Source organism: Pavona decussata, unplaced genomic scaffold (assembly GCF_977016875.1).
Source record: "Pavona decussata unplaced genomic scaffold, jaPavDecu1.1 SCAFFOLD_260, whole genome shotgun sequence".
Classification (NCBI taxonomy): Eukaryota; Metazoa; Cnidaria; class Anthozoa; order Scleractinia; family Agariciidae; genus Pavona; species Pavona decussata.
Genome location: NW_028145663.1, coordinates 400,650 through 424,446, shown reverse-complemented (window position 1 = coordinate 424,446; position 23,797 = coordinate 400,650). Strand labels below are relative to the sequence as shown.

The 23,797-nt window shown below is 38.2% G+C and overlaps 3 protein-coding genes and 2 pseudogenes across 4 annotated transcripts; 1 reads left to right on the top strand and 4 right to left on the bottom strand.

Annotated features, from left to right (window-relative positions):
- The first annotated feature begins 51 nt into the window (after window positions 1–51).
- LOC146456129 (RAB6A-GEF complex partner protein 2-like) lies at window positions 52–8,502 on the top strand. Its single transcript, XM_085093302.1, has 7 exons — window positions 52–536; window positions 654–737; window positions 1,933–2,082; window positions 2,765–2,902; window positions 3,174–3,301; window positions 4,078–4,261; window positions 5,449–8,502. Exons 1-7 carry the CDS (start codon window positions 185–187, stop codon window positions 5,682–5,684), a joined length of 1,272 nt encoding a protein of 423 aa, XP_084949428.1. The 5' UTR covers window positions 52–184; the 3' UTR covers window positions 5,685–8,502.
- Window positions 8,184–12,183, bottom strand: LOC146456128 (cyclic GMP-AMP synthase-like receptor). The gene has a single exon (XM_085093301.1). The coding sequence runs from the start codon at window positions 11,839–11,841 to the stop codon at window positions 9,928–9,930; it is 1,914 nt and encodes a 637-aa protein (XP_084949427.1). The 5' UTR covers window positions 11,842–12,183; the 3' UTR covers window positions 8,184–9,927.
- Window positions 8,184–21,250, bottom strand: LOC146456126 (uncharacterized; annotated as a pseudogene). The gene is made up of 2 exons (XR_014858837.1): window positions 19,089–21,250; window positions 8,184–9,635 (listed from the first exon to the last, which is right to left on the bottom strand). The product of XR_014858837.1 is annotated as an uncharacterized LOC146456126 (transcript).
- LOC146456127 (uncharacterized) lies at window positions 14,356–17,510 on the bottom strand. The gene has a single exon (XM_085093303.1). It carries the CDS (start codon window positions 15,906–15,908, stop codon window positions 14,679–14,681), a length of 1,230 nt encoding a protein of 409 aa, XP_084949429.1. The 5' UTR covers window positions 15,909–17,510; the 3' UTR covers window positions 14,356–14,678.
- Window positions 21,251–21,541: 291 nt separating the features above from the next.
- LOC146456125 (uncharacterized) lies at window positions 21,542–22,585 on the bottom strand (annotated as a pseudogene).
- Window positions 22,586–23,797: the final 1,212 nt, after the last annotated feature.

The following is a 23,797-nucleotide window of genomic DNA, read 5'->3' as shown; positions in this document are numbered from 1 at the left end:
GCAAACAGTAGGGTCAGCTGTTACTGCTGAAGCGGGCTTCATCTTCATTCTGGCGGGCCGGATAATGGCGGATGTAGCGAAGAGCGTACTTCCTCGGGAATTCTTCCAAAGATCCGGTTGGATAAACACTTGAAGCGATCTGTTGTGGTTTGCCGGTAGCGTGTGCTATGGATGCAGTTGATATATGCAAGAAGGGAACTTTTCCTTAACTGTTTTCGCCATGATCGAAGTCAAGGCGCGACTCCTTCGAGGGTCGGTGTTTTTTGCTGGAGAATGCATCGAGTGTGAAATTATTTTTAAGAACACCGCAAGTGTAGGAAACGAAGCTTGTAATCCGGCTTGCAGTCACGCTTTAAACAGCGAGCGCACAAAGGAGAAATGCGAAAAGGACAGGCTAGCATGGGCTAGCGCACAGATACACTGTCAGTGCTCTGTAAACGAATCGCGCGTGAAACTACCGTCACGAATTGATCGAACATCGGACCAACTCTCTACGGATTCGAACGCTGGTTGCACAAGCTTCATTCCCTCAAGAGGTTAGAGAACGAACCCATTGTTGGCATAATTTGTAACTTGATTCTGCTGGCATGCTATCAATTTCGTGGCAAATGGTGAATAATTGATTTAAGTTATTTCATTTATCACTAAAACAGGTGAGGAAGGACGATGTTTAATGTCCACGCAGCCGAAGATATTGTTTTGCGATTTGGAGCTTGCTCCTGGCGAATCGAGAAATTGTAAGTGTAGCAGTTTTGTTGTGACATGTTTTCTTTCATGCACACATTTTATCTTTTAGACAAGGCTAGCTAAAATGAGTAAAATGTTGTAAACATCGCACCAATATCATATTTTAAAAGATATCAGCCCTATAGATCCTTATAAAACGTTAATTTTAATTGGTGAGATTATTTTGTCTTAAATCAGAACTTTCGTTTCTTAGTGGTTTGGCAGAAACAGCTTAAATTGAACTTAAAGAATTTGGTGATTGGACATTTGAATTTATGTTAATTTGTTTTCGGGCTAACCTGGTCAAATAGCAAGAAGAATACATGTATTGTGTTTACACTTTTCATTGTCCGTACAAGATGTAGTTTCATAGAATTTAAACTTATCTAAATTGTCTAATTATATTCTTCTGCAGTCTTCCATGGGTAACATACAAGTTGTTTTGCTCAGAACAGTGAGAAGTTTTCAGCTAAACTATAGAATACATGGCCACTAGTTGATTTTTAATTTTTTTTAGTTTCTTCTTAAGAAATTGATGTCATTGTTTCATGCCTCTGGCCTGTTATTGATCATGAATTTTGTCATAACATTGTCAAAGTACATGTAGCTGTGGATCCACAGACTACTTTGACAATGTCATGACAAAATTCAAGATCAATAACAGGACAGATGCATGAAAAACTGACATCAGTTTGTTTTTTACTATAGCAAAAAGACAGACGGGACAAAATGAAGTCAAAACATGGGATAAAAATGTGAGAAACAAGGGAGATTTTCCATTGGTTGAAAAGTGACAGATTGACATTTGGTTGTTTTCAAATTCCCCGTTCTCGTTCATTGCATCAATTATGAATTCATACATGTGTGTGTCTGCTTATTGACAATGAAAATTAGCCATTTTGGAACTGAGAAATATATAGAGCTCTATGAAAAATTAAGACAAGAAAATTAAGAAGTTTTAGGCTTGCCTGTATAGATGGCAGCCTTATCTAAACAGTTTATTAGAAACTTAATTTTGGCTAATCTGCAAATATCTCAATACAACAAGAAAACATGTAAAACTTTTCATGAGAGTCGTAGCAGGTGTTATTAACACCAATAAGGTTGAAATAAAAGTGGAAAAAAAATATTCAGCTTTACGAGCTACATATCACCTGAATGTAAATTCATCTCACTTATCAGCAAACTTGATTTTATTATTTTTAGATTTATACAGTGACACCATCCCATTTGATGGAGCCCCATCTTACAAAGGACATGCGGTTAAATATTCATACAAGATTACTGTCGGCACAAGTAGAGTGCAGGGAGAATCCAAACTACTGAGGTTGCCAATCAGAATACTGGTACTACAAGGTTAGTACAAAACATTACTGAAAACTCTCGTGTATCACTTATGACTCCACAGCAGTTACTGTTCACGTCATAAAATAACAGGATCTTATGGGCTATAGATATGGCATGTTTTGTCTATGACAGGATTTATCCACCTTGGACAGGTGTCTACAATAGGGAAGTGCCCACCTTGGAAAGCTCACTATTTTAGAGGGATACATACCTTAATTAGACAGTTGTCAATGCCAATAAAGTGTCTGAGTGGTGTCTACCTTAAAGAAGTATCCTATCTTAGGGAGGTGTCCGTCGTAGAGAGGTGTGCACCTTAGAGTGGTGTCCATGATAGAGAGGACTGTCCACCTTAGAGTAGTGTCCACCTTAGAGATGTGTCCATGTTAGGGAGGTGTCCACCTTAGAGTGGTATCCATCTTAGAGATGTGTCTATGTTGGGAGGTGTCCATCTTAGAGAGGTGTGCACCTTAGAAAGATGTCCAACTCTGATAGGTGTTTACCATAGAGGTTCTCTTTTGTCATTACAGAGGTGTCCACCTTAAAATGTTTCTTCCATAAATATTATGTAAAATTTAATATTTTCTCCTTGTAAATAACAATCTGCGCCAGATGAAAGGGGTGTTTGCTTATTGGAAAATCAATATACAGTATAATAAAAAAATTTATATTTTGTATTTTGTTTGTTTTTCAGGTCTAGGAGAAATTGAAAGGTTTTTAATCAAGCAAGAGAACTCCCATAATCCATTTTTAGAAAATTCCAATCAAGGAACATCATTTTTAGATATAGCTGTGGATATTTTAACAACAATCACTTCTAGAAGAAATTCTCGTAAGTATGCATTATTTAAGCCACACTACAAGGCAATTACTTCTTTGTTCAAAGTTGTACTGTATTTTGACATCATCTGTGCATTACTGATCAATATACATAATGTATGCATCATTGGCCAAATGGAGTGTATTTGTTAAACAAATACCAGAACTTTTTTGTCTTTTATCCCTTTCCTTTTTGAACTCCTCACACATGTAATAACAAGAAAAGTAGAAAAATTTTCCCAAAAAGTTTTTTTTGATTGATGAGTAATTTTTGGTTTCTGCAGATGTGTATAATATTGTTAGTGACAGAGGATCTGTAGGAAGATTTTGCCTCTTCAAGTCTGCATACAGGATTGGCGAAGAAATTGTGGGATCTTTTGACTTCTCTGATTCCCTTATTATTTGCCTCAAGGTAAAGAGATTAGTTTATAATCGCAATTGTAAAAATTGTTTATTCTCATTGAAAATGATTTTAAGTTTTGGAGAAGTAAGCATTTCCAGTTTAAATGAATTTAGCTTCAGTTTACAACATTACAATAATCTGCCAGGTGAAGCTTTACAGGTACAGATTAAAAATGCCACCAGTGTCCCCTGGACATGACATTTAGTTCGAATTAAAGATCCATTTCTAAACCTCCTTCCGGGTAGTGATTTGTCTTGTTTTATCTCAGCTATGAATTATTTAAAATGACTCATTAATTATTAATGAATTATTATGAATTATGAATTATTAATGAATTATGAATTATATTATTATGAATTATTATAATTATGAATTGTTATGAATTATTATTATAATTATGAATTATTAATTATTATTATCTTGGAAGTTTTACAGATGTGAAATTAACAGATGGAAAAGCTTTTTGCCCTTTGGACATGATATTATTATTATTATTATTATCATTATTATTATTATTATTATTATTATTATTATTATTATTATTATCTGAGGATATGATATTATTATAATAATTATTATCTGAGGAAAATCCAAACAAATCTGCTAGTTTTTTCCTGATAATAATTTTTGTTCTCACAGCATGTACATTTAAATTTGACACTGCTTAAATTTTTTAAATCATGAAATAAAATTATTTCTAAATTTTTGTTTCATTTGCCAAGTCAACATAATATTCATTTTTGTGTCTTTCATCATCTTTGTACCAATAATCTTGTCTTTTTCAGTTTTCAGTTGTTCTACAAAGTGAAGAACACATTCCCAAGGAATTCCACAATCCTGCCAAACAGACATCTGAAGCAACATATTCATCATTCACTTCTGTTCAGGAAAACTGTTTGCACACAAAAAAGACTCATCTGGTTTTGCCAATACCTTTTACTGTCTGTCCAGAGTTTGTTTCTGATTTAGGTAAGAGACTTTTCAGATGCCTTTTGCTTGGTTATCATTTTGTTAGAGTCACTACTGGCAGTACTTTTTAGTCAGAAAAATAATATGTTTGGAGTTTATAATTTTCAGGCGATAAACTTTGGGCAAAAAACTTTCGGATGATGTCTGAGCACGTTTCGGACGTTTCTTCTCTTAATTTTTTGGACACTCTCAGGGGATAACATGTAAACAATGCTAAATTCGTTGAACACAGTTCTGTTTAGACAGTTCAAATCAAACACAACAATAGGCAGCAATTTAAGCAGCACAAAGCAGAATGAAGAGTGTATAAAAACTAACTCCTACATTTTTGCACAATTTCTCTTTGATGTAGCTCTAGTGAAATGTAGTTTAATGCAATTTAATGGAGTTAACAGCAAAGAGTGCAAGTGTTGCTCCATAACCAGTGGTGTCCCTTTGGGTACATGCGCCAGGATTCCACATGCTCACAGAAAATATGGCATTCTTGCTGCATAGGTCAGACTTGTAAGCATTTATGTGGCAGTTTTTCACCAGGAAGCTTCTGTTTTTCCCCCTCCCTTGGATATTTGTTTCGTTCGGAGGTTTATTCATCCAAACATATTTTTGAGATTAAAGTATGTTATCATTTATTAAGAAGGTACAAAGGTAAATTAAACTGTGGCCAATTATAGATAGATATTAGATAGATACCTTTATTTCAACAGGGTAACTCTTTCAGTTATGACTTCACAAAAGCTGCTATCAATGGAGCCCAAATACATGTATATTAAAAGACACTACCAGAGTTACTAATAAAGTAAAAAAGAAATAAATACTATTATACAGTGTAAAGGTACAAACTAAGACTGTACACTGTAAACTTCTATTACACACTGAGCAGCAATATAAAAAGGCATTTTTCGTACACTCTTTTGTTGTCAATGGCAGATTAAGGTGGTCACTCTGAGTCTTGAAAAACTGAAATGCCTGAAATGGATTAAATTCTACCAAACACAACTCATCAATGTGCTGGACTAATGGTCTTTTGTGTCAGTGACATCCACCAAAATGACTGCCTCTGACACAAAACATGACAACTGTAGAGATTTAAACTTTGAACAGTGTTTAGTTAAAGGAATTTAAAAACATTGCTGAACAATAACAAATTATTACTAACAGTAACTGCATTTTATTTCTGTTTTCCATAGTTTGCTTAAAATGGAGGCTTCACTTTGAATTTTTACTGGCATCATCACCTTTACCAGCAGGAGCAAGTCCTGTTCAACTGACGACACCACATACTGACATTGCTACATGGCAGGGGCCACCTGACGTCGACGTAGAAACCATGACTTGGGACCTGCCAATCAAAATTTTGCCGACAGACCCACTTCATGCTTCATCCATCTCAACAAACAAGACAAGTAACACAATTGTTTTCTAAGAGATAATCAAATGAATTATAATTATTGTTAGATATTAATTACTGCTGGTTATTCAAGGGTTGAGGGGAGTAAGAACATCCAAGGAGAATTTGATGCTGCAGCACTTTTGGGTTTAATTTTTAGGTTTCTATATTATTTTAATCTGTAGATAAGCTTTTGAAGTGTGTGCTTTTATATATAAAATTGTGAAACAAAATGGCAAACAGAATGAGGAAATGTGGACTGTTTAAAGACTGTTTTAACCCTTGAACCCCTAATATCAAAGAACAAATTCTCCTATCTTGTCCCCATACTTTTCTTATAAAAATACTGGGGAGGAGTTATTAAACTTATCAAGAAAATTCACCTTGGATGATCATTAATCCTTAATTCTCATGACCTTAGGGGTTGAATAAGCATTGATTTATTACCAGGAGAAATTTGATGCTGGTTACATTCCTTCCTATTTCTGATGGCCTTCATGCAATCATGTTTATCTTTTTCACCTGTCTTTCAGCTGCTTTTCGGTGAGAGGACATAATTAAAGGGCTGAATACAGAAAGGACCAAATCATGTGCATGTTTTGGCCAATTTTTTTTTTAATTTGCTGAGATAGAAATGTGTTGAAATCACAAACAAGTTATTGTTTGCACAAAAATTGTGACTCCTTCCATTTTGTTTAGATTAGCTGCATTTTAAAATTTGGCTAAAAAAATGCACAAACATCACCTTACTGTAGGCCCCTTTTGCACTCAGTTCATTAATTTATTAATATAAATAATTATTCACCTACAATAATACTGAAATTAAGACCTATTTAATGGACTGCCTAACTTACAGCTTGGATGTTCTTAATACCACTTCAACAACGGTGTTATGATAATAATAGCCATATTACATGAAATTATTTTTATATACTATTCTTTAAGTGATGTGTGGACAGGGTCCATTTTCATGTTCTTTTCCTAGCTCTGGTTACAAATCTTATTGCTTTTCTGCTGTATTTCCTGGTGGTGATATGTCTTACAGACATTTTAATTAACACTGTCTTTATCTCAAGGAATTTTTTCTTTAATTTCCTTTTTGTTTTTCCATTTAATTTTTCTCTGTATTTTGTAAGAAGCATTGTTAGGGAAACAATGTCTTTTCCCAATATAATCAAATTTAACTTAAGCTTCTAATTGAAGATTTTGGCAATTTAGGCTGTAAAACGAAAATTAGCTAACTGACGTTTCGATGACTCCATGTCATCATTGTCAATGAATATACAATATGTTCAGTTCAAATATATTTCCACTTTCACACTTTGATTATTTTTATTGTTCTTAAGGAATCATCTTATTCTCACAACCCAGTACTTGTCTACAGTCACCTTTTCACAGCCTCTTGGTGATCATTTTTTAATTAAATACTATTTTTTTTAATTTCCTGTGATGTTTCACTGTTTAGCCATTGCCCATTACAGGTGTTTGGAGGTTTTGATAGGCATACTGATAAAATTCTTTATTTTCCATTAAATAGTTTTGGGTATATATCTCTTCTTTTAATCACCTATCCATCAGGAATTAGCTGCAGTGACTGAAGATCAGTCAATCTTGCACTGCGATGAGTTATGCAATGGTTCTCTACTTTTCAGTAGACAGCTTGTTAAAGGAAACCTCAACTCTTGAAATAAATTAGTGTTAAATTGTTGAAAATACAATCTATTTTTAAATTTCATTGGAAAACATGGAAATAATATTTCTTTGTTGAAGAAAACAGAATTTGATTATCGCTATTTTTCATTCTATATTTCCCGGGTGCCCCCATCGTGGATTTCATGATGTAATATTGTTGCTCAATTATTTCACACAAAAGAACTTCTGCTTACTGACAATAGTGGCAATGACGTCATGAAATCCAGAATCACAGGGCCCAGGAAATTTGAAAGCGAAAATAGGCAAAACATGCAATCATATCTAATTTTTAGCACACTTGAATGTCACTTCTATGTTTTAAACTAAGATTTAGAATCTAGACACTGTTTCCGACAATTTAGTTAACGTGAATTTGTTGTCCGAGTGGAGGTTCCCTTTAATTCTGTTTATCTTGATAATATACTAGCAAATGAGCTTTTTACTCTCACCAGCCAGTTTCAGATTCAAACCTTGGTAGACATCTTGAGCTTGTGATAGCTCATTCTACAGTTGTGTGCTTAGTGACCTGGCCTTTGAGTTGAAGTGAGGCTTCAATTGACATTGTTTTGATCCAAACCTCAGTGCTTTTCATATGTAAATGCAACTAGATATCTAAGAGTGACATGATTTCGATGTGAAAATCGGTTAGGCTTGTATCAAAACAAAGTCAATGCCTCACTTCCCCTCAAAGGCCATATCAGTAGGCACAAATAACTGTAAAATGTGCTATTTAACAGTGTTAATATTTAGTATAGTGCTGTGATCAACTATTGGAAACTAGACTTCCTTAATGACTATCCATCTAATTTTCAAGAAGCAGCAAAACAAAGTAGAAGATCAATACAGGTTAATGAATCAATTTTATTATATTTTTCTCTGATCCAATACAAGATGATTGATATCAGTTTTAATATATACAAACAGTGATGATAGAAATTTGCTATGACATTGTACATATGTATCAGTACATGTTTGTAAATAAGTTAACACCGCATGTGTACAGGTAACAGTTTGTTGAGCAACTGTGCACTAAACACCAAACATTTGGTTACCACTGTTCACAAACGTATTTACATTCAGAAATAAATATCGCTATTTTATAACAATGTCTTGTCAGTAACATTGACTGACAACAATAAAGACAAATTGCTATTTACAGTAACCATGTGTTTCTTTGGCTAGGTCTCTCAACTTCCTTAGTGGGAGAGGGTGGGGTGGGGTCGTTGAGGTGTCGCACTATAGAACATATACAGGACTACTCCATCATCCTTGCCTGTTGAGTGCCAGGGTTTGAATATCATTGTCATTTTTTACTGCTGGACAGACAGGTGGCTATGCACTAAAGACACCATCTTTTGAGGTTGGGGAAGGGGGGGGGGGGGGGGGGGGTTGCAGACAGAGACCACCATCTGTTTTGTGGTTTGGTGGGTCCTGTTCAAGTGTAGTAGGTTTGACCACTTCCCTTGACAAAGGACCTTTTCAGGTGAACCATTCTGATTGTTCATACGTTTGGCCCAGGGGAGGGAGGATTAGATCAGTACTACCCAAGCAGCCCTGCAGTCGGCAATTCCAGACAAGGATTTGCTGGTTAGTTCACACTAATTCCCCAAGACTCCTTTGAACTCCGACAGCTCTTTCCTCCTACTTCTCCGGTTCTGTTGCATCCTACTTTTTTTATTTTTTGAAAAGGAGTGGTTTCTTAGTCATACTGGTCTGTAATAGGGTAAAACCTTTGACGAATCGTGTTTGAAACAGCATTCCACGTAAGTCATATTATTCCTTAACCTAGTCAACCAAAAAGAATTAGACAATAATTTCTTTTATTGATTGGGAATTAACGTTTTAATACCGGTTGAAGAAGCAATGACGAAAACTGAGTGGTAACGTAATGATACATGTACCTGCCTGCTGCATGGGGACCACATTTGAATGAGCGCGAGGCACCGAGGAAACGTGAAGAAGGCAGCAAAGCCAGAGAGCCGTCTGGGTACGAGCCAGTAATAGAGAGATTTAGAATGATGTTTACGGGCAAACGTGAGATTTCCCTTTAATTTTCAGTTGAAAAATTCAGTACGTTTATGAGAATAGTACAAAATAATTCTGGCCTTTGATGTTAAAGCAAAACTACTCAATTTTACCGAGAAGCTGAAAACAGCGACGGTCAAACATAGGATAAACATGGTCAATTGTTCAAATCCACCCCCACCCTGTCCTGTGCCCTTCCCCAAATCGAGGTTAGGCATACTAGAGTTTATACTTATTGTGAAATGGTGGGAGCTTAAACAGAAATGGCAGCTAAATCTTTAAGTTTTTTTTCTTTTTTAAATCTTCGACACACTTTTCAAGTACGCACGTTCGTACGTGCCTACAGGTACCTAAAAAAAAGCCTCTGGCTGAACCTTTCCAACTAGTTCATACACTGCTTTCGTCCTTTTAAATTTGACTTGCTTGAGACACATCAGCTTCTTAATTTGTCTGGAAAAAATAGTTATTTTAGACCATGAAAATATGACATAAGGGTTACCTGACAAAGTACTTCCGAATTGCTTGACTTCAGCAATGCAAGTTACATGATGCCTTGGATGCTTTAAAACCTCTCCATCAACTCATCATGAAAAGTTTTAATATCCTCCTGAAAAATTGTAAGGACAAATTGTAGCAGTTTCTTTGGCTCGTCAGATGTCAATTTGTAAGCCGACTCTTCGATTCTCCAGTGTTGTTGACTCCAAAGGTCATAGTTAGACAAATTGTCACGCTGTGCCATTTTCCGGCGTGTGATCTCTTCAAATTGTTTGACTGCGCTGCTTAATGATTCCCGATTTTTCGCTTTGATTCTCGTCAAGACCAAGGTTTCTTCTGGAGCAATTTGGTCCAACAAGGACTGGACATAAATTGGATAAACTTCGGATTCTTCAATTACCTTTCTTACTGCCTCTATCGGATGAGTTCTTTTTCCTGGTACATGTGCGTCATAAATTTCTTCCTTGCCTTCATTTTGCAGCAATTTCTCGACTAATGACTGGAAGAAAACATTATCACAGCACTTTTCCGACAATCCATTTGACAATAAAGAAGTCAACTTTTTTTTCTGACAAATAATCTCAAAGTCATGCTCGATGTTTCCTAGGCATGCCTCAAAACTGTATCCTGGCAAAGTTTTGATGGACTCTAATCGATTCAAAAGAATGTTGATTATGCTGGCAGCATCTGGATAATCCTCGTCTGGTATTGTCGTATGAAAAAGGTTGTAGTCTGCGTAGAAAAAGCTTGTTAGCTTTTTTTCTTCCAAATGAGTCACGAGACGTCTTAGTATGTTGAGCAAGCGTTCACTCAGATGACTTCCGCTCCACAGATCATCACCTGGATTCTTTTGCCATTCAAACAACACCAGTGTCTTTAGGATGTAAGACGAAACTAATTTGGTAGCATGATTTACATCGTCAGGATGCAAGAAGGGCCGCAATCCAAGCTCCTTAGTCATGTTGTCCGTGTCGGCTATTTTCATGTCCTCGTTTTCAGGATCAGGAAAGAAAATGTCACGCAAAACTTTCAGTAACCTGAGGCATTTGCTTTGCCCACTTTTTGGGCCAAATGTTTGGTAAAAAAGCGCTTGCTCAAGCCACGACTGGGAGCAGCGAAGACAAAAATTAATTGGCTTAAGGATTTGCAACTTTTGTTCGCTATCTTCAAAGAAATTCGGGTGGACCTCTGTAAGAACATTCCTGTAGGAGCCAACAGCATAGAAATATGGGAAAGAATCCAATAAAGAATTGAGTACTCTACCGGTTGGAGACTCCATTTGTAAATTGATGTTAGGCCGAGAGTTAATCTTTACAGCTAATGCCAGGTCCACACTGATCCTCAGTCCCTTATAAGGTTCCAATTCACCACCGTTCCATTCCAACAGTAAAGTATATGCTGGTCCGTGTTTTGATAGAGCAAGTTCATAACTTTTCACCACTTTCATTCCATATGCCTCAAAACCATCTGCTTTACTGTTAAATAGTTTGAAGAATGGTGTCTTGATGTCCTTCTTCCATTCAAATCTCGTAAAATCGTAATCATGATAGAAATACCACGGATCGCGATCGCAAGGCGGTTCGCTTGGAATCATGTTTTCAGTAGAGGAAGGCAGTGGCCACCGTGATCCCCTATCAGCAAACGAGAGCGCAATATTTCTGCAAGCCGATTCGCTTGGTAACACATATACAGTAGAACAGGGCAATTCCTGAACTTCTACATCCTCTGGAGAAGAGAAAGCATCAAGGCATATGAAAAAGTCGAACTCGTCTGGCTTCCCAACTTTAGTTCCTTCGTAAAAGCTGCCACTGTTGACAAGCGTTGACACGAAGAATGGATTTTCTCTCCTCACTTCCAGTAGTATTGTCTTAACAACTTTTCTAACACGCCTTTGGATTAGACAAACTTCTGCACAGGAAGGTAATCTCCCGTTTCTTTCGTCCAAGTCTTCCAGAAAAAGATCTAAAGAAGATGTTTCCATATCGGCGCTGGAGAACGCTTCCGCCTTCGTCTCCAGTCCTGTAACTTGTTTTGGAAAATAGAAGTCTGGACAACAGTCACGTGCCGATCTTGGCTAATCAGATGCGTCGCTCAACGTACCAATGGCGGATGGAAAGTTGGAACACGTACATGGACATACGGCGATACAGGGCCCGCGGAACTCTTGTATCCTTCTGCGCTTTTTGATATTCATTTGTTTACGAACATGACTGAATTCGTGACAAAAACACAACTTTTTATTTTTATTTAACAAATTTCTTTAGTTGGTCGGCATAGCAATCCTCAGTCTTTAACATAAAATAGTTGCCCTTTTTTGAACTTTCTCCAGCTTTTCAATATCCTTTTTGGTGTAAGGGGACCATATAAGAGAGAGCAGTATACTAAATTGGATCGTACAAGAGCACAGTAAAGAGTTCTCATACAGAGTCTTGCGATCATCAAGATCTCTGCAGGTTCTTTTAATTAATCCCAACATCCTGTTTGCTTTGGCCACTATCTTGTCGATGTGCAAATTCCAACGCAAGTGCTGATCAGTGGTTATTCCTAAATCTCGGAATTCATTGACTTACTCCAAAGCTGAATTGTCTAAAAAGAAATTTTAGATAAAGGCCTGTTTCTTCTTTGTAATTCTCATTATTTTACATTTCTTTATGTTAAAATCCATAAACTTGCGTAAGCTCCGTTGATGAATGTTATTCAAACCTCCTGAAACAAGTTTTGTTCAGAAGCAGACTTGATGATCCTTGAAGTTTTACAATCATCGGAAGTACAGCCTCTGGAAGATCACTTATGAATAGAACAAAGACCAGTGGACCTAAAAGAGAGCCTTGTGGAACGCCAGGATAAACTCCTGATCAAGATGACGAGACACCATCCAAGACCACTCTTTGTTGTCGTTGGGTTAAATAGCTTTCAAACCATTGTAGGACAGAGCCAGAAATTAAACAAACAAAAGGTTTGCAGTATAATTATACTAATAAGGCAGCAGCATCGAAAATGAAAATCAACTCCAAACAATACATTGCTAATACATTTTATATCGCCGATATTTTCGACAAACGTAACTTCATATTGGGTGGAAGAGCCACCAAATGCCTCATGATGGTTAAAAAGTACCACACATTTACATACAATTTCAAACAATCTGATAAACGGCAGATATTTATTGCACGATACTCACACGAAAGTATACAAACTTAGCTTTTCTTAAGTTTGCTCTTCGTGCACTCTTTTGGTACTTTTGGATCGCGGACCTACCGTGAAAACAACTTTTACACCTACGGCACAAAAGTCTGAGCGGTCAAACGGATGATTTTTTCCATGATGCTTTGTGAGCTGTGTCCAGCCCTCTCTAATGTGATGACTGTGATCGTGATCGAGGGTACTTTCCTTAGCCGCGGGATTAGTCTATATGGAAATCCCCACAGAAACTAAGGCCTGACTGTTGTGAACTCGGTAATGCGCCTGCTTGTTTCATTAAATTTGCGATATTATTCATCTACTTATCGGGAAATTATAATTGGATGTCCCACTGCGCAAGTTGCTCTCAAGCAAGGTGGATTTTGTACCATGTGACCGTCATCTGCAAAGGGTCCATTGTACTTGCGGTACAGAGCGGTCAGAGATTCAGACAAGGATTTGCTTGTTAGTTCACAGTAATTTCCTAAAAGACTCCTTTAAACTCACCTAAGTCCGCCTACTAATCTGGTTCTGTTGCGTCCCTAACTTCAAAACATTTTGAGAGAGCTCCAGGGCTGCCAATTACAAGCTGTAGAGATACGTGCAGTGTGAAAAGGAGTGGTTTCCTAGTCATACTGGTCTGTAATAGGGTAAATACTGGGACGCATCTTGTTTGAAACGGCATCCCACATAAGTCATACTATTCCTTAACCTAATAAACCATATAGAATTAGACAATTCATAGGGAATGAACGTTACCGGTTGGAAAAGCAATAATAAAAACTGAGTAGCAAGGTAATGATACATGTACCAGCCTGCTGCATAGGGACCACATTTGAATGAGCGCAAGGCTTCAACGGAACGTGAAGAAGGCAGCAAAGCCAGAGAGCCGTCTGGGTACGAGCCAGTAGTAGAGAGATTAAGAATCACATTTACGGGCAAACGTGAGATTCCATTTGATTTTTAGTTGAAAAATGCAGTACATTGATGAGAATAGGACAATTAAAAATAATTCTGGCCTTTGATGTTAAAGCAAAACCGCTCAATTAAACTGAGAAACTGAAAACAGGGAGCAGCAAATAGGGTAAACATGGTCACATATGGTCGTTCTCTCCGTTTGCTGTAAACGTGACAATGCTACATCTCTCTAATGATACGCTGACAGGGGCGTGGTTAGGATTTTTGTCCCGCACGCACAATTGTTCAAATCCACCTCCACCCAGTCCCATCCCCTTCCCCAAATCGAGGTCAGGCATAATAGAGTTGATACTCATTGTGAAATGGTAGGAGTTTAAACAGAAGTGGCAGCTATATCGTGAAGTTTTTTTTTTATTTTTTTAAATCTTCGACACACTTTTCAAGTACGCACGTTCGTACGTGCCTACAGGTACCTAACCCTGACAAGCCCCTGGCTGAACCTGTCCATGCAACTACATACACTGCTTTAGTCCGTAATTTGACTTACAGTCCGAGACCAAGAGAGGATCCTCTCTTGCCGAGACACATCAGCTTATTAGTTTGTCTGGAAAATCCAGTTATTTCAGATGATGAAAATATTACATGTATAATAATTAAAAAGGGGGACAAAGTACTTCCGAATTGCTTGACTTCAGCAAGTTACATGATGCATTAGATGCTTTAAAACCTCTCCATTAACTCATCATGAAAAGTTTTAATATCCTCCTGAAAAGTTGTAAGGACAAATTGTAGTATTTTTTTTGGCTCGTCAGTTGTCAATTTGTAAGCCGACTCGTCGATTTCCCAATGTTGTTGACTCCAAAGCTCATAGTTGGGCAAATTGTCGCGCTGCGCCATTTTCCCGCGTGTGAATTCTTCAAATTGTTTGGCTGCGCTGCTTAATGATTCCCGATTTTTCGCTTTGATTCTCGTCAAGACCAAGGTCTCTTCTGGAGCAATTTGGTCCAGCAAGGACTGGAAATAAATTGCAAACAAGTTATCCCTTTCTTCGGATTCTTCGATGGTCTTTCTTGCTGCCTCTATCGGATGAGTTCTTCTTCCTGGTTCATGTTCGTCATAAATTTCTCCCTTGCCTTCATTTCGCAGAGATTTCTCGACTACTGACTGGAAGAAAAAATTATCACAGCACTTGTGCGACAATCCATTTGACAATAAAGAAGTCAACTTCTTTTTCTGACAAATAATCTCAAAGTCATGCTCGATGTTTCCTAGGCATGCCTCAAAACTGTATCCTGGCAAAGTTTTGATGGACTCTAATCGATTTAAAAGAATGTTTATTATGCTGGCAGCATCTGGATAATCCTCGTCTGGTATTGTAGTTTGAAAAAGGTTGTAGTCTGCGTAGAAAAAGCTTGCTAGCTTTTTTTCTTCCAAATGAACCACAAGACTTCTTAGTATGTTGAGCAAGCGTTTACTCAGATGACTTCCGCTCCACAGATCATCACCTGGATTGTTTTGCCATTCAAACAACACCAGTGTCTTTAGGATGTAAGACGAAACTAATTTGGTAGCATGATTTACATAGTCAGGAAGCAAGAAGGGCCGCAACCCAAGCTCCTGACGTATGTTGCGCGTGTCGGCTATTTCCAGTTCCTCGTCTTTATAAACAGGAAAGAAGATGTCACGCAAAACTTTCAGTATTCTAAGGCATTTGCTTTGCCCACTGTTTAGACCAAATTTTTGGCAAAAGAGCGCTTGCTCAAGCCATGACTGGGAGCAGCGAAGACAAAAATTAATTGGCCTTAGCCCAAGGCTTTCCAACTCTTTTTCCCATTCTACAAAGAAATTCGGGTGGACCTCTATAAGAACATTCCTGTACGAGGCAACAGCAAAGAAATATGACAGAGAGTCCAATAAAGAATTGAGTACTCTACCAGTTGGAGACTCCATCTACAAATTGATGTTAGGCCGAGAGTTGATCTTTACAGCTAATGCCAGGTCCACACTGATCCTCAGTCCCTTATAAGGTTCCAATTCACCACCGTTCCATTCCAACTGTAATGTATATGCTGGTCCGTGTTTTGATAGAGGAGGTGGTGCTTTCAAAACGTACACTTCATCAGGTTCAATTGTCACCACTTTCATTCCGTATGCCTCAAAACCTCTTGCCTTATTGTTAAATAGTTTAAAGAATGGTGTCTTGATGTTCTTCTTCCATTCAAATGTCGTGAAATCGTAATCATAGGAATACCGAGGATCGCAAGGTGTTTCGCTTCCAAGAGAATCCAAGGAATTCAACTGAGGAATAGAGGAAGGCAGTCGCCACGCGGATCTCCCATCAGCAAACGAGAGCGCAATATTTCTGCACGCCGATTCGCTTGGTAACACAATCACAGTAGAACAGGGCAATTCCTCAACTACTACATCCTCTGGAGAAGAGAAAGCATCAAGGCATATGAGAAAGTCGAACTCGTCTGGCTTCCCAACTTTAGTTCCTTCGTAAAAGCTGCCACTGTTGACAAGCGTTGACACGAAGAATGGATTTTCTCTCCTCACTTCCAGTAGTATAGTCTTAACAACTTTTCTAACACGCCGTTGGATTAGACAAACTTCTTAACAGGAAGGTATTCTCCCTTTTCTTTCGTCCAAATCTTGTAAAAAAAGATCTAAAGAAGATGTTTCCATATCCACGCTTTGCGAATAGTTGGAGAACACTTCCGCCTTCGTCTCCAGTCCTGTAACTTGATATGGAAAATGGAAGTAGCGGGTGATCTCAGAGGACACGTGCCGATCTTGACCAATCAAATGCGCCGCTCAACATGGCAATGGCATTAGTAATGATTATGGTCTTACAAGGATTGTGTGATCCTTCTGAGATTTTTAATATTCATTTGTTTACTAGTTTACAAGCATGACTGAATTCGTGACAAAAAACGCAATTGAAACCATCAAAAGGTTGCGGTACAATAATACGGATAAAGCAGGAGCTTCCAAACCGGCAAAATAAAAATCAACTCCAAACAATACGTTGCTACTACATTTTATATCACCAGTTTTTTCGACAAAAACGTAACCTCATAAGTCGAAGACCCACAAAATGCCTCACTTGGATGGTTTATAGTACAATTGCATTTACAACTTCAAAAAATCGGCCATTAAACCATAGTAAAAACGGCAGATATTTATGGCAAGATACTTACTCGAAAACATACAAACTTCAGCTTAACTCAAGTCTGTTCCACGCGCACGCTTTTGGCATGGCGTTTTTGGACCTCCCGCCTTTGCACCTCAGTGGCCCCCAGCGAATGAAAACAACTTTTACACCCTACAGTACAAAAGTCTTTGCATCTGAGCTCAAATGGATGATTTACCATATGATGTTTTGTGAGGTGTGTCCAGCCCCTTCTGGTGTGATGACTGTACTGTGATCGTGATGGAGGGGACTTTCCCTTAGCTGCGGGATTAGTCTATATAGAAATTCCCACGGAACGTCAGGCTTACCTGTTGAAACTCGGCTAATGCGCCATTACAATTTAATGGCAAAGAATTAAAGGTAAGTGACAAAAAGAAATTCATTGCCATAAGGACGGTCTGTAAAAGAGTCAAAGACTCCATACAAGACAAACCGCCTTCTAAAAAATATTAATATCATAACACTGGCTAAGATTGAGCTATAACTAAGTTTTATTGAGTCTGCGATATTATTCACTACTTATCGGGGAAATTATCGATCAAGTTCTTTGTTTGCAAGTTAATGGATGAAGCCAAAAGCTCGACCTGGGTTACGATAGGACGCTTTGTTTTCAGGGCCTTTTTTAAAAATTTGTCGTCAACCAGCACATCTGAACATTGCGTCCTACTTCAAAACGTTTTGAGAGGGCTTCAGGGCTGCTAATTGATGGTTTGCATGTGACGTCATGGCGGCCATGTTGGTGCACAGGACCAAAAAGGTTTGTGTCCTGTGGGACTTATATGTTCACTTCCATTTTCTTCCATGCAAACTAGATGAACAAATGTTCTTTTGTTTGGTACACCAACATGGCGGCAATGCAAACCACTTATTACAAGCAGCAAAGATACATGCTACACGTGAAAAGGTGTGGTTTCCTAGTCATACTGGTCGTTAATAGGGTAAAACGTTTGACCAATCTTGTTTGAAACAGCATTTCGCATACGATCATACTATGCCTTAAGCCAATAAACCATACAGAATCCGACGATTGATAGGGAATGAACGTTACCAGTTGGAAAAGCAATGCCGAAAACTGAGTAGCAATGTAATAATGCCGTCTGCGTGGGGATCATATTTGAATGTGCTCGGCTCTCTCGCTTCACCGCCTACGATAGGCGGTGAAGCGAGAGAGCCGTCTGGGTGTGAGTCAGCAATAGAGAGATTTAGAATGACGTTACGCGCAAATGTGAGGTTTCCCTTTAATTTTTAGTTAAAAAAATCCAGTACATTGACGAGAATCAATCAATCAATCAATCAATCAATAAACCAATCAATCAATCAATCAATCAAATCAAAACCTTCATTAGTCACGATAAAGATTAAAACTAACGTAGCTTGCATGAACAAAACTAGCTGATTAAAAAAAAAGATGTAATTGCTCAAATGTTTCCACTAAGTCTAAGATATGTTAAAAACGCTAAAGATTTGTACTAAAACATTCTCAATAGAACGATTAAAACATCTAAAAATTCTTACTGTACAAGTTACTAAAATCAATATCAGTACACTTATTGCGAACAGTACAAAATAATTCTGGCCTTTGATGTTAAGGCAAAACTACTCATTTTTACTGAGAAACTGAAAAGAGCGAGCAGCAAATAGGATAAACATGACCACTTACAGGTGTATGGTCGTTCATTCCGTTTGCTCTAAATGTAATATATACACAAAGGGTGCGTTTCTTTGGATTTCTTCTTCTTCCAGATTTTTGATCCAAGATCACTTGGATCATGGTGCATCAAAGGAACTGACAGATCCTTATCCAGAGTGGATTTGTCAGTTCCTTTGATACACCATGATCTGAGTGATCTTGGCGGATCAAAAATCAAGATTTGGATTTTCCCAAAGAAACGCACCCTTAATCTCTAATGATACGCTGAGAGGGGCGGAATGACAACTGTATCGTTAAGTTTTTTTTTTCTTCTTTAAATTTTTGCAGAATTTTCAAGTTTTCACGTTTGTACGTGCCTACAGTTTCCTAAAAACAAGCTCCTGGCTGAACCTGGGTTATATTGTAAAAGTACTTCCGAATCACTTGACTTTGGCAAGTTACATGATGCCCATGCAGCTGCATGCTTTAAAACCTCTCCATTAACTCATCATGAAAAGTTTTAATATCCTCCTGAAAAATTGTGAGGACAAATTGTAGTAGTTTCTTTGGCTCGTCAGATGTCAATTTGTAAGCCGACTCTTCGATTCTCCAATGTTGTTGACTCCAAAGGTCATAGCCGGGCAAATTGTCGCGCTGCACCATTTTCCGACGTGTGATTACTCCAAATTGTTTGGCTGCGTTGCTTAATGATTCCCGATTTTTCGCTTTTATTCTCGTCAAGACCAAGGTCTCTTCTGGAGCAATTTGGTCCAGCAAGGACTGGACATAAATTGGATAAACTTCGGATTCTCCGGTTACCTTTCTTGCTGCCTCTGTCGGATGGGTTTTTTTTCCTGGTTCATGTGTGTCATAAATTTCTTCCTTGCCTTCATTTTGTAGCCATTTCTCGACTACTGACTGGAAGGAAGCATTAATGTCAAAATACTTGAGCCACAATCCAGTTGACAATAAAGAAGTCAATTTCTTTTTCCGACAAATAATCTCAAAGTCATGCTCGATGTTTCCTAGGCATGCCTCAAAACTGTATCCTGGCAAAGTTTTGATGGACTCTAATCGATTTAAAAGAATGTTTATTATGCTGGCAGCATCTGGATAATCCTCGTCTGGTATTTTAGTGTGAAAAAGGTTGCAGTCTGCGTAGAAAAAGCTTGCTAGCTGTTTTTCCTCCAAATGAGCCACAAGACTTCTTAGTATGTTGAGCAAGCGTTTACTCAGATGACTTCCGCTCCACAGATCATCACCTGGCTTGTTTTGCCATTCAAACAACACCAGTGTCTTTAGGATGTAAGACGAAACAAATTTGGTAGCATGATTCACATGGTCAGGGAAAAAGAAGGGCCCCATTCCAAGCTCCTGACGTATGTTGTCCGTGTTGGCCATTTCCATTTCCTCTTTTTTATGAACAGGAAAGAAGATGTCACGCAAAACTTTCAGTATTCTAAGGCATTTGCTTTGTCCACTGTCTGGGCCAAATTTTTGGCAAAAGAGCGCTTGCTCAAGCCATGACTGGGAGCAGCGAAGACAAAAATTAATTGGCCTAAGCCCAAGGCTTTCAAACTCTTTTTCCCATTCTACAAAGAAATTCGGGTGGACCTCTATAAGAACATTTCTGTACGAGCCAACAGCAAAGAAATATGGCAAAGAGTCCAGTAAAGAATTGAGTACTCTACCGGTTGGAGGCTCCATCTGCAAATTGATGTTAGGCCGAGAGTTGATCTTTACAGCTAATGCCAGGTCCACACTGATCCTCAGTCCCTTATAAGGTTCCAATTCACCACCGTTCCATTCCAACTGTAAAGTTTATGCTGGTCCGTGTTTTGATAGAGCACTTTCATCGTCAGGTTCACTTGACACCACTTTCATTCCATATGCCTCAAAAGCTCGTGCTTTACTGTTAAATAGTTTGAAGAATGGTGTCTTGATGTCCTTCTTCCATTCAAATCTCGTAAAATTGTAATCATGATAGAAATACCACGGATCGCGATCGCAATGCGGTTCGCTTGGAATCATGCTTTCAGTACAGGAAGGCACTGGCCACCGTGATCCCCTATCAGCAAACGAGAGCGCAATATTTCTGCAAGCCGATTCGCTTGGTAACACAAGCACAGAAGAACAGGGCAATTCCTGAACTACTACATCCTCTGTAGAAGAGAAAGCATCAAGGCATATGAAAAAGTCGAACTCGTCTGGCTTCCCAACTTTAGTTCCTTCGTAAAAGCTGCCACTGTTGACAAGCGTTGATAGAAAGAATGGATTTTCTCTCCTCACTTCCAGTAGTATTGTCTTAACAACTTTTCTAACACGCCTTTCGATTAACGAAACTTCTTCACAGGAAGGTATTCTCCCTTTTCTTTCGTCCAAGTCTTCTAGAAAAAGATCTAAAGAAGATGTTTCCATGTCTTCGCTTTGCGAATAGTTGGAGAACACTTCCGCCTTCGTCTTCAGTCCTGTAACAGCTTCCTGTAGGGTAACGAGGGCTCTGGGAACGAGATTGGTAACTTGATATGGAAAACGGAAGTCTGGAGAACAGTCACGTGCAGATCTTGGCCAATCAGATGCGTCGCTCAACATACCAATGGCGGATGGAAAGTTGGAACAGGTACATGTACATGGACATACGGAACAGGGCCGGCGGAACTCTTGCAAGGATTGTGTGATCCTTCTAAGCTTTTTAATATTCATTTGTTTACAAGCATGACTGAATTCGTGACAAAAACACAACTTTTTTTTTTTATTTATTTATTTTTTTTTTACAAATTTATGGCATACAAAAACAGAAGCAACCCTTAGCAGAAGCCAAGGGATGAAATGATAATAATTATATTTAAGAACATTCGTTTTTGCATATCTCATCTTTAGAGTTAACGTATCATTGTGTCTAAACGAATAGTGTTCAGTTTCGTTATAGAAATCTACATAAGGTCCTACATCAATATCAATTATTCCGTGAAGAGCTTTGTATAAAAAAGTGCCATCTGCTAACAATCGCCTTTTTTCCATTGAGAACAAATTATTTATTTTCTTTAGGCGGTCAGCATAGCAGTCCTCAGTCTTTAAGATAAATTTGGATGCCCTTTTTTGAACTTTCTCCAGCTTTTCAATACCCTTTTTGGTGTAAGGGGACCATATGAGAGAGAGCAGTATTCTAAATTGGATCGTACAAGAACACAGTAAAGAGTTCTCAGAGCCTTGCGATCATCAAGATCTCTGCAGGTTCTTTTAGTTAATCCCAATATCCTGTTTGCTTTGGCCACTATCTTGTCTATGTGCAAATTCTAACTGAAGTGCTGATCAGAGGTTATTCTTAAATCTCGGAATTCATTGTCTTCCTCCAAAGCTGAGTTGTCCAAAAAGAAATTTGAGATAGAAGGCTGTTTCTTCTTCGTAATTCTCATGCATTATTTTACATTTCTTTGTGTTAAAATCCATAAAATTACGTAAGCTCCATTGATGACGGTTATCCATATCCTCCTGAAACAAGTTCTGATCAGAGTTAATCAGTGATCCTTGAACTTTTTCAGTCATTTGCAAGGGCGATGGTATTTCCAGGAAGTACAGCCTCTGGGAGATCACTTATGAATATAACAAAGAAAAGTGGAGCCAAAAGAGAGCCAGAAGAAATTCCTGACCAAGATGACGAGACACCATCCAAGACCACTCTGTTGTCGTTGGGTTAATTTATTTAAATAGCTTTCACACCATTGTAGGACAGAGCCAGAAATTAAACAAACAAAAGGTTTGCAGTATAATAATACTGATAAAGCAGCAGCATCCAAAATTAAAATCAACTCCAAACAATACATTGCTACTACATTTTATATCACCGGTATTTTCGACAAACGTAGCATCATATTAGGTCGAAGAACCACAAAATGCCTCATGATGGTTTAAAAGAACAACGCATTTACATACAATTTCAAACAAATATTTATTGCACGATACTCACACGAAAGTAAACAAACTTAGCTTTACTTAAGTTTGCTCTTCGTGCCTCTTTTGATACTTTCGGACCTACCGTGAAAACAACTTTTACGTCCCACGGTTCAAAAGTCTGAGCGCTCAAACGAATGATTTGCCCCATGATGCTTTGTGAGCTGTGTCCAGCCCTCTCTGGTGTGATGACTGTGATCGTGATCTACGGGACTTTCCTTAGCTGCGGGATTATGCACCAGTCAATGTAAACCCCCGCAACCCCACGGCCGGGACATAGCGGGGCATTTGACAAGCGTTCACTGCTAAAGTTGCAAAATGCCCCACACCCCAAGGTCAGGTTTTTCCTCTAATTGAAGCTAATGAACCCGCTCACATCCCCCGCTCTTGTTGAAAAAAAGTGGAAGACACAGGCTAATGTAAATGGTTTAAACTTTAGTTGTCAAGAAACACGCGTCACCACATACAATGCTTTTTAAGTGCTCATTCAACTATTCAACTTTATTAGGTGTTTGTATAAATTTACATGTACAATTTCTTGGTGCCGCAGGTAGCAAAGCTAATTTAGGACGAATACAAAATATTAACGGCAGACTGATCCCAACGGCGGAGGTGACGAGCTTGATAGAACAAACAACAAAAGCTAGAATAACTGAAATATATTTGTTTTTTTTAAATGATTGGTTGTTTAGGACTAAGTTACAAGTGTGAGACATGTCATTGGCGTGTTTCGTCACGTCTATTTATACCAAGAGGGTGCAATGTTTTAGCTTTGCTGATCAGATGAGCTTCACGAACCTTTCTAACTGAGTCACGTTTGCTGCGTATAAGTTCAAGCGGGATTAGTTGGACGTCGTTGATTGAGTGGCCAGGTTGGTTGAAATGTAGCGAGACAGGAGTAGGGTTGAGTAGTTGATGGTTTAGGACGGCCAGGATGACAAAAAGAAAGAAACGATAATATACAATTATGTCAATAATTATTATTGTGATTTGACTTTTGTTACTAGAGATTCAAAATCGTCATACAAGTCTTCAGATTCTAGGTTGTTAAATAGCACAATTTTG